The sequence below is a fragment of the Platichthys flesus genome, chromosome 15 (genome assembly GCF_949316205.1).
Source record: "Platichthys flesus chromosome 15, fPlaFle2.1, whole genome shotgun sequence".
In the NCBI taxonomy this organism is placed as follows: domain Eukaryota; kingdom Metazoa; phylum Chordata; class Actinopteri; order Pleuronectiformes; family Pleuronectidae; genus Platichthys; species Platichthys flesus.
The window spans coordinates 13,440,950-13,453,553 of record NC_084959.1 but is presented as its reverse complement, the minus strand read 5'-3'; the positions used below and the strand labels follow the sequence as shown (position 1 = coordinate 13,453,553).

The 12,604-nt window shown below is 41.2% G+C and overlaps 1 protein-coding gene across 1 annotated transcript; it reads left to right on the top strand.

The window, feature by feature from the left end:
* Positions 1-4,843: 4,843 nt before the first annotated feature.
* stk36 (serine/threonine kinase 36 (fused homolog, Drosophila)) lies at positions 4,844-12,571 on the top strand. Its single transcript, XM_062405513.1, is given in 22 exon segments — positions 4,844-5,145; positions 5,228-5,368; positions 5,458-5,535; positions 5,829-5,959; positions 6,056-6,305; positions 6,921-7,014; positions 7,138-7,325; positions 7,412-7,593; positions 7,682-7,787; positions 7,930-8,061; positions 8,149-8,325; positions 8,416-8,507; positions 8,619-8,682; positions 8,792-8,902; positions 9,615-9,689; positions 9,803-9,920; positions 10,024-10,150; positions 10,242-10,425; positions 10,632-11,173; positions 11,175-11,282; positions 11,284-11,494; positions 11,815-12,571. Coding segments are annotated over 22 exon segments (3,288 nt in total). The 5' UTR covers positions 4,844-5,061; the 3' UTR covers positions 11,908-12,571.
* Positions 12,572-12,604: the final 33 nt, after the last annotated feature.

Sequence of the window (12,604 nt, the reverse complement as noted above, 5' to 3'; positions counted from 1 at the left end):
ATTATATTACAACATATTTGTTTTCCACTGTTTTACTCTCATTACCAAATAAAGAAAACACTCAGTAGAGCTCACGTCTCCATCGACAGCCAACAGTACCCTGCACCAAACTTCTTATACTCATAAAAATCTGTTCCCCAAGCCTGCCTTTTTTTATCAAGAGCCATTAATCATTTCTTTGGAGACCTGTGACAATGTAGAAATATCACCCTATCACACAATGTTAACAATAGTGGAAAATAAAAATCCTTGATTTACACCCTGATCCGGATCTGCACCGTAATTTAAAAGTTCCTTCCTTACACATACTTCATCCTTTCACCACATTTCATGGGAATCCATCCAGTAGTTTTTCTGTTTTTCTTGCTTACAATCAAACTAACCAGAAAATAAACGGACAGGGCTAAAAACACAAGGTGATCTCACTGTCTGGTGTTAGAAAATCTATCTCCCTCTTTGGCAGATTTAGAGAGTTTCAACATGGAGTTTACACAATGTGCACATCGTCTTATAGTTCAAATATAAGTGTAACTTAACCAATGTCATACCAGACCATTCTTTGGACACATAAAAACATGGTTTTCTGATTAGAAGGCCTTCCTGTACAGCCTAATCATGCTACTGTTTGCCATGGAATGACATGGAAAGTCCCAGGTCCTCATCTTACCTTAACCCAGGGGTAGGCAACCTTTCCTATAGAAAGAGCCATTTTGCCCCCTCTTCCTTCAAATTAAATCTGTCTGGAGCCGCAAACCACATTTTATAACACATGTTATAAAGTTAAAACCTGTGTTTGTTGCATTCATTAAATTATAAAACGAAAATAAAAAAAACTGTTGACATTTAACTGCTATTTTTACCTGTTATAAAAAAGGAAAACACCAAACTCTTATGAAGAGGAGAACATAATACATGTGTAGGCCTACTTTGAAATAAATGAAACACAGAACTAGGCTTTTTTTGCTCATCTCCAGCTTGGTACTTTTCAGCAGATGCTGTGTGCTTGCTCTGGAAATGTCTTTAAACATTATTTTTTTATAATAATGAAGAGTAGCTGCACACTCACTTTGTCCATGATACCAGCCTGAAGTTCCTTCCAGAAACTACTGCGGACTAGCGCCTCCCAGTGAACAGGGTGCAGGTTGCCAGGTCTGGGACAGACTATCCGTAATCAATGCACAGATTTGTGTTTCTTAATCTGGGAGGAATGTAGAGGTGTGTTAAGTTATTGAAAGTCATACTCGAGTAAAAGTACAGATATCAAACCTGAAAGGTAAAGTCACCCGTTAGAAAAAGACTTGAGTCAAAGTCCTAATGTAGCTCATATTAGACGTACTTAAGTATAAAAAGTATGTTTTACCCTATGTTTTGTTTTTGTTTGTGAATTTGTATCACGCTTGTCAACACTCTGTTATGTAAATAAAGTATTAAAAAAAATGATGTGGTGTTGAAATGTACTTAAGTATCAAAAGGAAATGTACAAGTACCACAATTAAAAAGGAAATGTGTTTTTCATAGTAGGCCTACACCAAACAAAACAATCAAAAGAAATTCTCTCAAGGTTTTATTTCAGGTGACTGGAAAAATATTAAGAAAAAATACATATACTGTAGAATTTTTTGAACCCCAGATGCTGAGGATGCAATATGAATGGACTTATATACAGATATTAATTTGTAATGAGTCACGAGTTGTCCAATGTCGATGTAACGGAGTAAAAGTATTCTTTTCTTTCAAATGAAGTGGAGTAAAAGTGGAAGACCTGATGAATAAAAATAATCAAGGAAGGTATATATTCTCCCAAAACAACTTAAGTACTGTAACGGGGTAATTTTACTCTGTTACTTTACACCACTGCGTATGTAGCCTGTATTAAAAGTATTATTTAATTCCGCCAGAAATCCTCCTGTTTTTGTTAATTAATGATTTTGTACTGTGTGTTTCACATGTGTTTGGCGCCCTCTGTTGGTCGCGAGTGGCTATTGTATTTATCCTCCCGGTTTTCACCAGAATGTTCTAGATCTGGCTGATACCGATACGTATCGTTTACAGCGCGTAACTAATGTGTAAAGTTTGTAATTTAAGTAATCTGTAAGTTGTTTAAAATGTGTCATGTGTTTCATACGATCATAGTAGTCGAGTTGCTTCATTCTTTTATGGTTTATTTTCATTTTTGAGTTAGTTCAGAGTGTTACAGCAAGCTAGCAAACATGTATTAAGTTTGCTAGCTTGCTTTTGCGTAGGTGTCCGTCATTTTGTGTCCTGAAGAACGCCTTCTGAGCTGTGTATTTTTTTTTGTTAGGCATGTTTTCTGTTCTTTTGCTGAACCTCTGAACAGAAATAAAAGTCCTGGTCATCCATTTTTAGACAAAACGCAGAGAAAATCACCACTAGATAGAGACCGGTTACACGTATAAACATCTTTAACATAAATACACCACAAACATATACACATTACAAACATAAATACATTAAAAACATATATACACAACAAACTTATACACATTACTAATATATATTCAACACAAACATATATACACCACAAACATATACACACCACAAACATAAACTCACCACAAACATATATACATGGCAAACTGTGCCACATGCTCATCAGGCTGTACAGAGGGACTTGATGATAGACAAACTCATTAGACTGGAAGCGAGAATAAAAATCTCAACACTTAAACTTCAAACCTGTCACAACAAATGCTAAGTGCCAGGGCCCAGATATTAATACACTGTTGAATCATTCAAGAATAAATACAGTAAAATTGAAAGTTATATGAACATTAGAATATGATCCCATCACAAACAGTTGTTAGCATACATGCCATCATTATATTACAACATATTTGTTTTCCACTGTTTTACTCTCATTACCAAATAAAGAAAACACTCAGTAGAGATCACGTCTCCATCGACAGCCAACAGTACCCTGCACCAAACTTCTTATACTCATAACAATCTGTTCCCCAAGCTTGGGAGCAGGTCAGACTGGAGGCGGACACAGAAACTAAAGCTCGGCACACACCAAATACAAATACTGATCAAGAAGCTGCGGCGCTGATCTCTGATCAGCTGTGACCAGAGAAACTCTGTGTTTTCACTGTTTCATCTGTTAAGAAGCAGCCGGTCAGTCACTGAGCAGCTGCTTCACGTGAACGAGCTCTGATCTTACTGTGTTAGTGATGTGTCGTTCGTGAACGATTTGTTCATTTTGAACGAATCCTTACAAGGACTCAGGGGTAACGAGTCCTCTCAAAGAGAGATTCGTTCATTTTCTCGTGGCCACGCATCGGGACTGTTGCATAGGCTGATGCAGGTCATGTGAAAAAGGATCCAAAGACTCATTTCCGGCAGATGAACGAATCATTGATCCGAAGACACGGTCTGAAGGTGAACGATTCGTTCATCTGCCGGGTACGAGTCTTTGGATAATTTTCCACGTGACCTGCATAGGCTCAGAAGAGGAAACAGAAAGGATTTGTTTACCTCATTCACTTTGGCGTGACTAGGTTTAATAAGACGTGAATGATATTCGTTCAAAAGGAATAATTACAGGTTTCGTTATTTTAACTTTTTTGTACTTTACTTACAGTTCAATGCAGCCTAATTGTTGGCTGTGATAATTAAATGCTAGTGTGATAATAAATTACCATTTCAAATTATCCAAACTGTCATGATACATTATTTTAATGCAGGAATTTCACAGACACACACAACAATGTGTGTGTCTTAATGAGCTTAGTTTCCCATGGGAATCAGCAGGCGGTGTGGCCTAGTCAGTAGAATGGAAGTTCGTCAATAAGAAGGTCGCGGTCTACTCCACTCTTACCCATCTGTAAGCCTGCAATATCAGTATAGTGCCCCAGAAATTGGCAGAATTTTGGTCATTAAATATTTCACAATAACTTAAAAAAACTTAAATTTAAATTTAGATTAATTAAATATAAAATTGTGTTTTTGAACAGGTATATCAGTCTCTCTCACAAGTTATTGAACAAAGGGTTTTTACAGTTCTTGGAAGTATCCTGAAATGATCTATTCTACTTTGAAAAATAGTAAACAGTGAAAACGTTGGATTTCACTTTGAAAAATCGCCACATATATTCAGTAAAAATCGTTGATATTCATGTATGTAGGTAGTCAGAGACGTCCTGAATACAGGCATACCAGTCTCCCTCTGAACTTATTGAGCAAAGTGTTTTTACAGTACTTTGAAGTATCCTGAAATTATCTGTTTCACAGTGAAAATATTGGACTTTCCATTGAAAAATCTCTTTATCTATACAGTGGAAATGTTTGATCTTCAGTATTTAGGTAGTCAGAGAAGTCCTGAACACAGGCATACCAGTCTCTCTCTGAACTTATTGAGCAAAGTGTTCATATAGTACTTTGAAGTATCCAGAAAATGAGCTACTCAAAGCTAAAAATGTTTGACTTATTTAGTAAAATCTCATAATTGATACTGTCAAAATGCTATGAACAAGAATGACACAGGAAAGACGATATATACTTAACGTGGATTTAATCCAAGAAGTTCTTTTTTAAGTATGGATTTTGTACAGGCTCCATGTCAACAGTTTATTTTCAAAACCGGACGTATGCCCACATGTGTTCTTCCTCTTATGTCGAGTACTCAGTTGGCGTCCCCTTTCTGGGCGGTTTGGATGCGTTTACCATAAGTCTCAGTATATGAGTGCAGTAGAATTTCTGTGTCGGCTGGCTTGAGCGCAGTTGCGTCAGTTGCCACAGCAGATCCCGTCCTGAGAGAAACAGTTAGGCCTGAGTCAACTGAATAAATCACAAACAGCTTCAGTTGCTCTGAGACAGTGTAGCGGCAGTGACAAACACAACAGTCGCAGCTGCCTCCATCAGCGTGTTAACAGTGGCAGATGCCAAACAGTGGAGCAGCAACGGCAGCTTCCTCCGAACAGTGTGGCATCTATAGAGGCGGCTGACTTCACAGATCAGTGTCAGGTTGTGTTGACACAGGAAGCGTCTCTACGGGTTACCGTGGCCATCATTTGAGTTCGCCCTAACGGACAATTCGTCGACATGAACTCGTACCGCGTCCAGGAGCTGGTGGGTGAAGGCTCGTTTGGTCGAGTTTACAAAGGGAGGAACACATGCACGGGTCAGGTGAGTGCAGCGGTTTGGGTTGAAGTTTGACCGCTGCTTGTTGTTTGTCGGCCACTCGGTGTGAACCGTGCGTTTCCTTAAGGTGGTGGCCCTGAAGTTCATCCCGAAGGTGGGTCGATCCGAGAAGGAGCTGCGGAGCCTGAGGAGAGAGATCGAGATCATGGCAGATCTCCAGCACCCACACATCGTCCAGTTCTTCGACAGCTTCGACACGGAAACTGACGTGCGTGAACTGTCGTGTTTTAAAAACGCACTCAGATTAATATTGTCTCACAATCTTTACAATCCGGAGACTGGAATCCTTTGTTACAGGTTGTGGTTGTGACGGAGTATGCAGAGGGGCAGTTGTTCCAGATTCTTCAGGATGAGCGGAACTTCCCGGAGAGCCAGGTATTCACTGTCACTGAACCTTAATATATTGAGCAGTCAGACAAATAAGTGCCCTATAAGTAATTAAAAGACACTTCAAATCAAATTCTAAAACGTGATGGAAGCCAGAGTAAAGAAGCTTCAACTTTTCTTTTTAAATTTTATGTAAAGTGTCTGAGCATTGTTAAAAGCGCTGTACAAATATAAGTAGTATTAGCATTGTTATTTTTTGTTAATATTATTATTATTATTACTAGACTTAACGTACTGTAGTTTTCACCTTAACCTTTTGCTCCCCCTTCCTTCCTTCTCAGGTGCGTGAGATCGCCTGCCAGCTGGTCTCAGCCCTGTATTATTTACACTCCCATCGCATTCTTCACCGTGACATGAAACCACAAAACATACTCTTGGGGAAAGGTGGGGTGGTGAAACTCTGTGACTTTGGGTAGGCACAGCATATTTATTATTTTTTTGAAGCAAAAGCTATCTGTATTAACTCTTTCCACACAGGATAACAATATGTGTTGCAATCTTCCTGTAGGTTTGCCAGGTCGATGAGCACCTCCACCTTGGTGCTGACTTCTATTAAGGGAACCCCACTGTACATGTCTCCTGAGCTGGTGGATGAGAAGCCATATGACCACACGTCTGACCTCTGGTCTTTAGGCTGCATCCTCTACGAGCTCCACACAGGCACACCACCGTTCTACAGCAACTCCCTCTTCCACCTGGTGCAGCTTATCGTGAGAGATCAAGTCAAATGGCCAGACACGATGAGCGGGCCCTGCACGGTAGGGTAACGCTTCATTTTTAACAATGTTGTGTCATGTCTGGATCAAATCCAACAGCTTCAATGTATGAAAATCTGATATCCAAAAGAGCGAGCGGATTTAACAACGTAAATAGAAAGTCTTATCAGTCCTCCTTACAGCGAGGCGACTCAGACAGGTTCTCAAGGACAGGATGTCCCCATAGTAGTCAGATATAAGCTGTTTTTAGACATAAACTCTGGAGAACGTCAGCACCACAGGGTCGAGACTTCGACGTGTATTGTAACAATTCCATTTCATATTTGCATTCATCATGGTTTAGACCGGTCCACTCTACTGCTGTGATCCTCCTGCTGTGTCCTGCTGAATTCTAGAATGGGTCAATTCGCACCTTATTCAGAGTTTTTACAAGTGGGCGCACAAGAGAAACGCTGGAGAAGGTCTTGAGCACTCAACTGGGAAATTTGTCTTCTCACATACAGCCCCTGCAGTGCAGAGAATGTCAGGAGATTATTTGAAATTCAGAGCACGTCTGAAAGTGACTATACTAAGAACATAGCCCGAGTAGCTTCAGGTATAGACCTGCTAAAGGGGGGGGGACAGAATACATTGACTTATCTAATATTTTCCTTGCAGAGTTTTCTGAAAGGTTTGTTGACCAAAGACCCTGAGAAGCGGTTGTCATGGCCAGATCTCCTGCACCATCCCTTTGTTGCTGACTGTGTTCTAGGTGAGGCTTTAAGCTTTAAAGAAATTGTGAAATAAAAAAATAAAATACAATGCATTGTATTAATCTACCTTTCTCAAATAATTCCGATATCTTTTTAAACCCCATTTTGATGTGTTGGTAAAGTGTTGGCAGAAACAAACGTTATCAGCCCTCTGACCATCCCACCCAGCCCTGACATGATGGCGCTTAAGCTTCAGCAAGTGGCAGCGAAGACTGTACCGACCCCTGGACGTAGTAGATTACTGCGAAATGACTCGGGGCAGAGGGACAACAGTGGCCGAGAGAAACCAGTAGATTGTGGTAAAGCTAAAGTGAGAAGCCAGTTCATTTTCCTTCATTGAATTAGTCCCATTGAAATCCATGGAGGAGCTTTAAACGGTTTTGTTTACATTACTAGGTTACAAAGCATGGAGTGGGAAATATAAGGGTCGACTCCGCAAAAGCGACAAAGCTCCGCAGAGCCACGCCCCTCCCCAGTGATGGTTCTGTAACCTCAGCTGATTCTGTCAGAGCTAAATCCGGAGCTGCCAATCAAGTCCTCAACCCTAAGACTCGTGCCTGCGTGAGATCAAAACCCAGGTATTAATGGAAGTTTGGAATAGAGATACAATATATAACCAGTCCAGTCTTAAGTGTGTGTTCATGGTTATGGGTTTTCCCTCTGCAGGGGTCAGATCAGCATAGACTACGAAAGGGAATTTCTGTCTGTGAAGGTCGGACCACAACTGCTGAGTAGACGCAATGACAACAAACAGACAAGTCATAACCAGCAGGTCAGTGCTCTTTGTTTTCTGGTGATATAAAGACATTTCTTATTTAGTGTCTTGTTCCATTATATATGTATAGATTCTCTTGCACTGGCAAATGTGCCCTTGTAATAAATGTAGTGTTTGCTGTCTCGTCTCGCCCTTTCAGAATGCGGACAGTGTGGAGTACTGGGAAAAACTGGCCCAAGAATCTGATCAGAGCAAGCGGCAGAGAGGGCAGTTTAACTACAAACCCATTATACCTCAACTTAGAGCCAAGATTCTGTTTTTTAAAATTCAGGTAATTAGGTAACATTTTCAACTGTAAATCAACACTTCCTCAGGGAGAATTTAAAATGTAATCTCTTCTTTATTGTTGTTTGGTTAGTTAACAGGTGGCGCTGTTGAAGACGCATGGCAGATTCACCAACCACTGAAGGTCTTGCGCAACCTGCTACAGACCCCTGACGTTAAGCAGTCCAACTACATTGGCCAGGAACTGGGACTACCCCATGTCCTCTTCGACGTTGTCCACGTTACTGTAGAAAACCCTGACTACATCCCGGTTAGATACATATCACCTAATCATGAATGCATTTTCAAGCATCTGTCCACAATATTCCTGACGTTTCTGGTATCTGTCTTTTCTCCTCAGCGACCGTGGAGTGTGTCAGCACTTGGAGAAATTATTGCAGTCATCATGATCTACTGGGATAAACACCCCGACTCGATAGAAGAAGATCACAGGTAAGTTGTGGTCTTCACTGAAGCTAATATTGTTCATGTGTTGAATACTGTGTGTGTCATACAGCACAGTCCTTCATCTAATGCAGCTCATCAACTGTTCTCTTACTCTAGACTGGAAGAGTTCACCAAGCCCTTTCTCGCAATTCTTAGTCAACCAGACTTCTTTCCTTTGTCAGTAAGTGCCCACTCAAGTTAATCCAAAGGAGCTCTCAACCATGTTCACATATCATTGACTAAGACTCTCGCCAGTTGTCTGATATACTGTTTCTGCTATTGTTTTTTAGCCTTTGGCTGCGTCTGTTTTGTGTCTGTTTACACAACATAACGTCGATGTCAAAGCTGATGTGAACAGTCTAACCTCCCTGCTGCAAAACCTGCTTTCGGACTCATATGAGGTCAGTGTTGGGATGTAGCAAAGTATTTTTACATTTACGGTACTCAGTAACTTTTTTAATGTGTCTGTACCTGGGTAGATTTGATTTCAGGGACTGTTTTAATCCACCACATATATCAGCAAACATCTGTACTCATCTGCATTTTCACAATATGATGTGTTACATGTTCATATTGTTTTATATACTTTTAAGAGTAATAAATAGCAAGAGGGGATTTGTTGCACTGATCCAGTCAGATCAGACAATTAGACCCCGCCTCCAGCAGCAGCATCACTGGTGAAGAAGAAACCCCTGAAATGGATGTAGAAGAGACCAGTGGCTGCTTAAATTCTGCCATCAAGTGTTTACAGCAGTATCAGCAGCACGATCTCTATTATTGTTTTATGAAACAAAATATAGAGTTAATGATGTAGTAGACTGTTGCATTAGCGGATAGGCCACACTGGGGAAGTACTTTTAATACCTTCAGTATATTTAAAAGCAAATATTAGAAGAACTTTTACTCCAAAAATGTAACATGGTATTGCTACTTTTACTTGAGTCCATATTGGTTTTAACTTGTAAAATGTTTGAGTACATCCTCCAACACTGTATGAGGTACAGAATCAGTGATGATCATTTACTCTTCAGTATACATTTATAAGTTTTTGATGCAAAGTTTAAAGTGATCCTCCTCTGTTTGAAGTGCTTCCCTCTCCTCTTGTCTCTTCAGCCGCTGCTTCCTCTTCCCTCGGGCTGGGGCCTTTGTGATGGTCTGCTGTCTCTACTCCTACACACACTCTCTGAGGTCAGACAATGCCTGTGATGTAATAAAAAAAAATGTACGCGATGAATCCCAGAAGAAGACCTTTAATACTTTCCTGTGTTTTCCTTTTGATGTTTCTGTTTTTTTTGTAACAGCATGAAAATGGCTCTGCAGCTTCAAGTTTAGATCCAGTTGTGTTTCTGGATTTGTGGAAAAAAATTGGAACTTCACTAGCACCGACAACAGCAGTCACAGACTTCTGTTCGGCAAATGGTAAATATGTTCATCACATGAGGTCCAACCAATTAGAGCCACAGACTGTACATTAAGATGGCTACATACATAATACCTTTCTGTTGTTTTCTCTTTACATCAGGGCTGTTTTCCTTTCTGTCTACTGCTTTCTTCCTCTTCACCGGGGATCCACACTCGTGCATCCCTCTGTTTTCTGAGAGTGGATCGAGATGCGTATACACTCTTGGCCGGCTGCTGGGCACTGACTGGTAAATTACTTAATCTACTGTTTCATGTAAATGTTCGAGTTGCACAGCTACTCCACTCAGAGCTAACGATAACCCTTTTTATATCTTACAGTCTTCATTTGTTTGCTGAAGATTGCAGTCCCAGGAGATTGGAAGTGGATCTGAGTCGCCACAGCATGACCACGTTGAGCTGCCACTTGCTGTGTTTTCCATTTGCCCTGGACCTGCCTTCACACAATATGTCCAACATACTCCAGCTGTATGACAGTTGTGGTATTGTCGAAAGCCTGACGCAGGTTCGAGCCTTCCCATTCCTCTAATAAAGACCTGGCTGAGATACTCATTCTCTGATGCAACACAGCACACCTCTTGCTCACATCTGACACACACCACTGTATATCTAAATGCCTCTGTACTTTTGTGAGAGGATTGTCTTGTTTGTTGTCGACTGTTTGATGTGACAACTTGTCAGGATGTCTATTTTTTTTCCTTGCTTTGGCAGGTTATTCAAACTCTTCCTCCTCTGCGGTTGGAGCTGCCTCTCTCCCTGCTGAGCCGTTTGCTCCTGTGTGACCCCGAGCGCTCCGTCCCCCGCCTCAGTAAAGCCGCCTGTGGTCTGTTCTCACCACCCAGGGACCGACAGCTCACTGCCTCCAAACACCAGACTCCGTTAACCAGAACTGCCAGCTCTCTGCTCTTTGACTTGCTGCAGCAGGATGAGCTTTGGGACTCTGCAGTGGAGCTCTTAACTCTGCTGTCCCAAGTAGCCCGTTGTTCGGCTCGCCCTGCCAGCCTTCAGCTTCACCTGGACGCCTCTGTGCTGCACCAGGCGCTGGCTCACCCTCATGATGGCGTCAGGGCCACCACGTGCATACTCTTGGGCAATCTGGATCCGTTCAGGCCTAATACACTGCCGCCTGACATTTTCCAAAGCATGATTGGCTGTCTTGATGATTCCTGCTTGTTTGTGCAGCGAACAGCTTGCAGGACAGTGGGCAACTGGTTGGGATGTATTGCAGCAAGGCCAGGGTTTAAAATGGACATGGACAACAAGGTGGAGCGACGAGAAGAAACAAAACAGAAACAAATATTCAGACAGTGAGCCAGCAGGAGATCTGGAAACGGACGATAAGGAGGGGGGAGGTTGGGCGTCAGTGTATCATCACTGACACTGATTCCCTCACACGGCTCCACTGTTGCGTGGCCCTGGGAAACCTGCTAAATGTTGACGGCGCTGTGTCCTTGTTAAAGAAAGACGTGTCCAGTTTACCTCTGAGAGCTTCATGCACGGACTCCCATAATGCAGTGACACGAGCTGCCATAGCAACCCTGTGCCTTTACAGCGAGCAGGACACAATCCGTCAGGTAATGAAAGGGACAGCAGACAGTATAGACAGTAACGTTGAGTCTGTTTCTGGTTTGAAAATTTAGCTAGAAATGAGTTTTTCATGTAATTTTCATGTGTTATTACAGAAAGTACACACACATGAGCTTTCAGAGTATATTTTGTTTTTTACATAAGAAAATTTCACACTGAGATATTTCTTTAATAGCAAAATGTCAATACTTCGTTGCATCTTCTTCCCCGAGTTATTGAAATATCTTTTTTCACTCTCTCACACTTCTGTGAACGTGTGTGAGCACTTTAAATTCAAAAGTGACTTTTCTCTCATGTTTGTTTGAAGGTCCTGCTGTCCCTCGATGCCGGTGAGAAACACCTATCAGTTCATTGGACAGCTGTGAGTCAGTCCACTTCATGGGTGATGGCAGGGTGGTAAAAAAACACTCTCACTTCTTACTTTGCAGCAGCCTGTGACTTCGTCCTGTCTCAGAATGATGTGGAAGAGGATGACAGATAATCATTTCTTTCGTTTGTCTTATTTTATTTAAAAAATATATATAGTTTTTAATTTAAATGATGCGAATAAAAACTAAACTTGTGTGCTTTGAAGTAAATTTTCACGACAATAGTGGGTCCAATTCAATAAATGGAAGTGTTGCACAGAAGTTATGGTAGAATTCCTGTTTAATGAGAGAGGACTATTTCAGAATTTCACAGTAACATAAAACATTCAAGGTTTAAAGGTCTATATTCGTATTTTTTATAGCCAGAAACGGGTTTCAAGATTGAAATGAATTGATTTTAACTGTGTCAGGGAAACTGCGCTTAAAACACCACTATTCATTTTTGGGAGGTCGGATGTTAAATAAGTGAAGTCCATCTGAAGTTCTCATTTTGCAGCATGGGCTAAAAAAATCAGTTTTAGTGAAGATGGATTAAATGTGTTGTTTCCAGTCAGTGAGTGTGTGGGATTTGTCCATGACCAGGCCTGCGAGCTCGGGTCAGACAGGAGAGGGAGTCCGTCGGGCTCCGGAGGGCTGAACTTTAACCAGAGGAAAAGGGATTTATAAAATCTTTAAAAATAAAACTTCAAATTCTCATTGTGGTGTCACCTCATTATATTGTAACTGAGT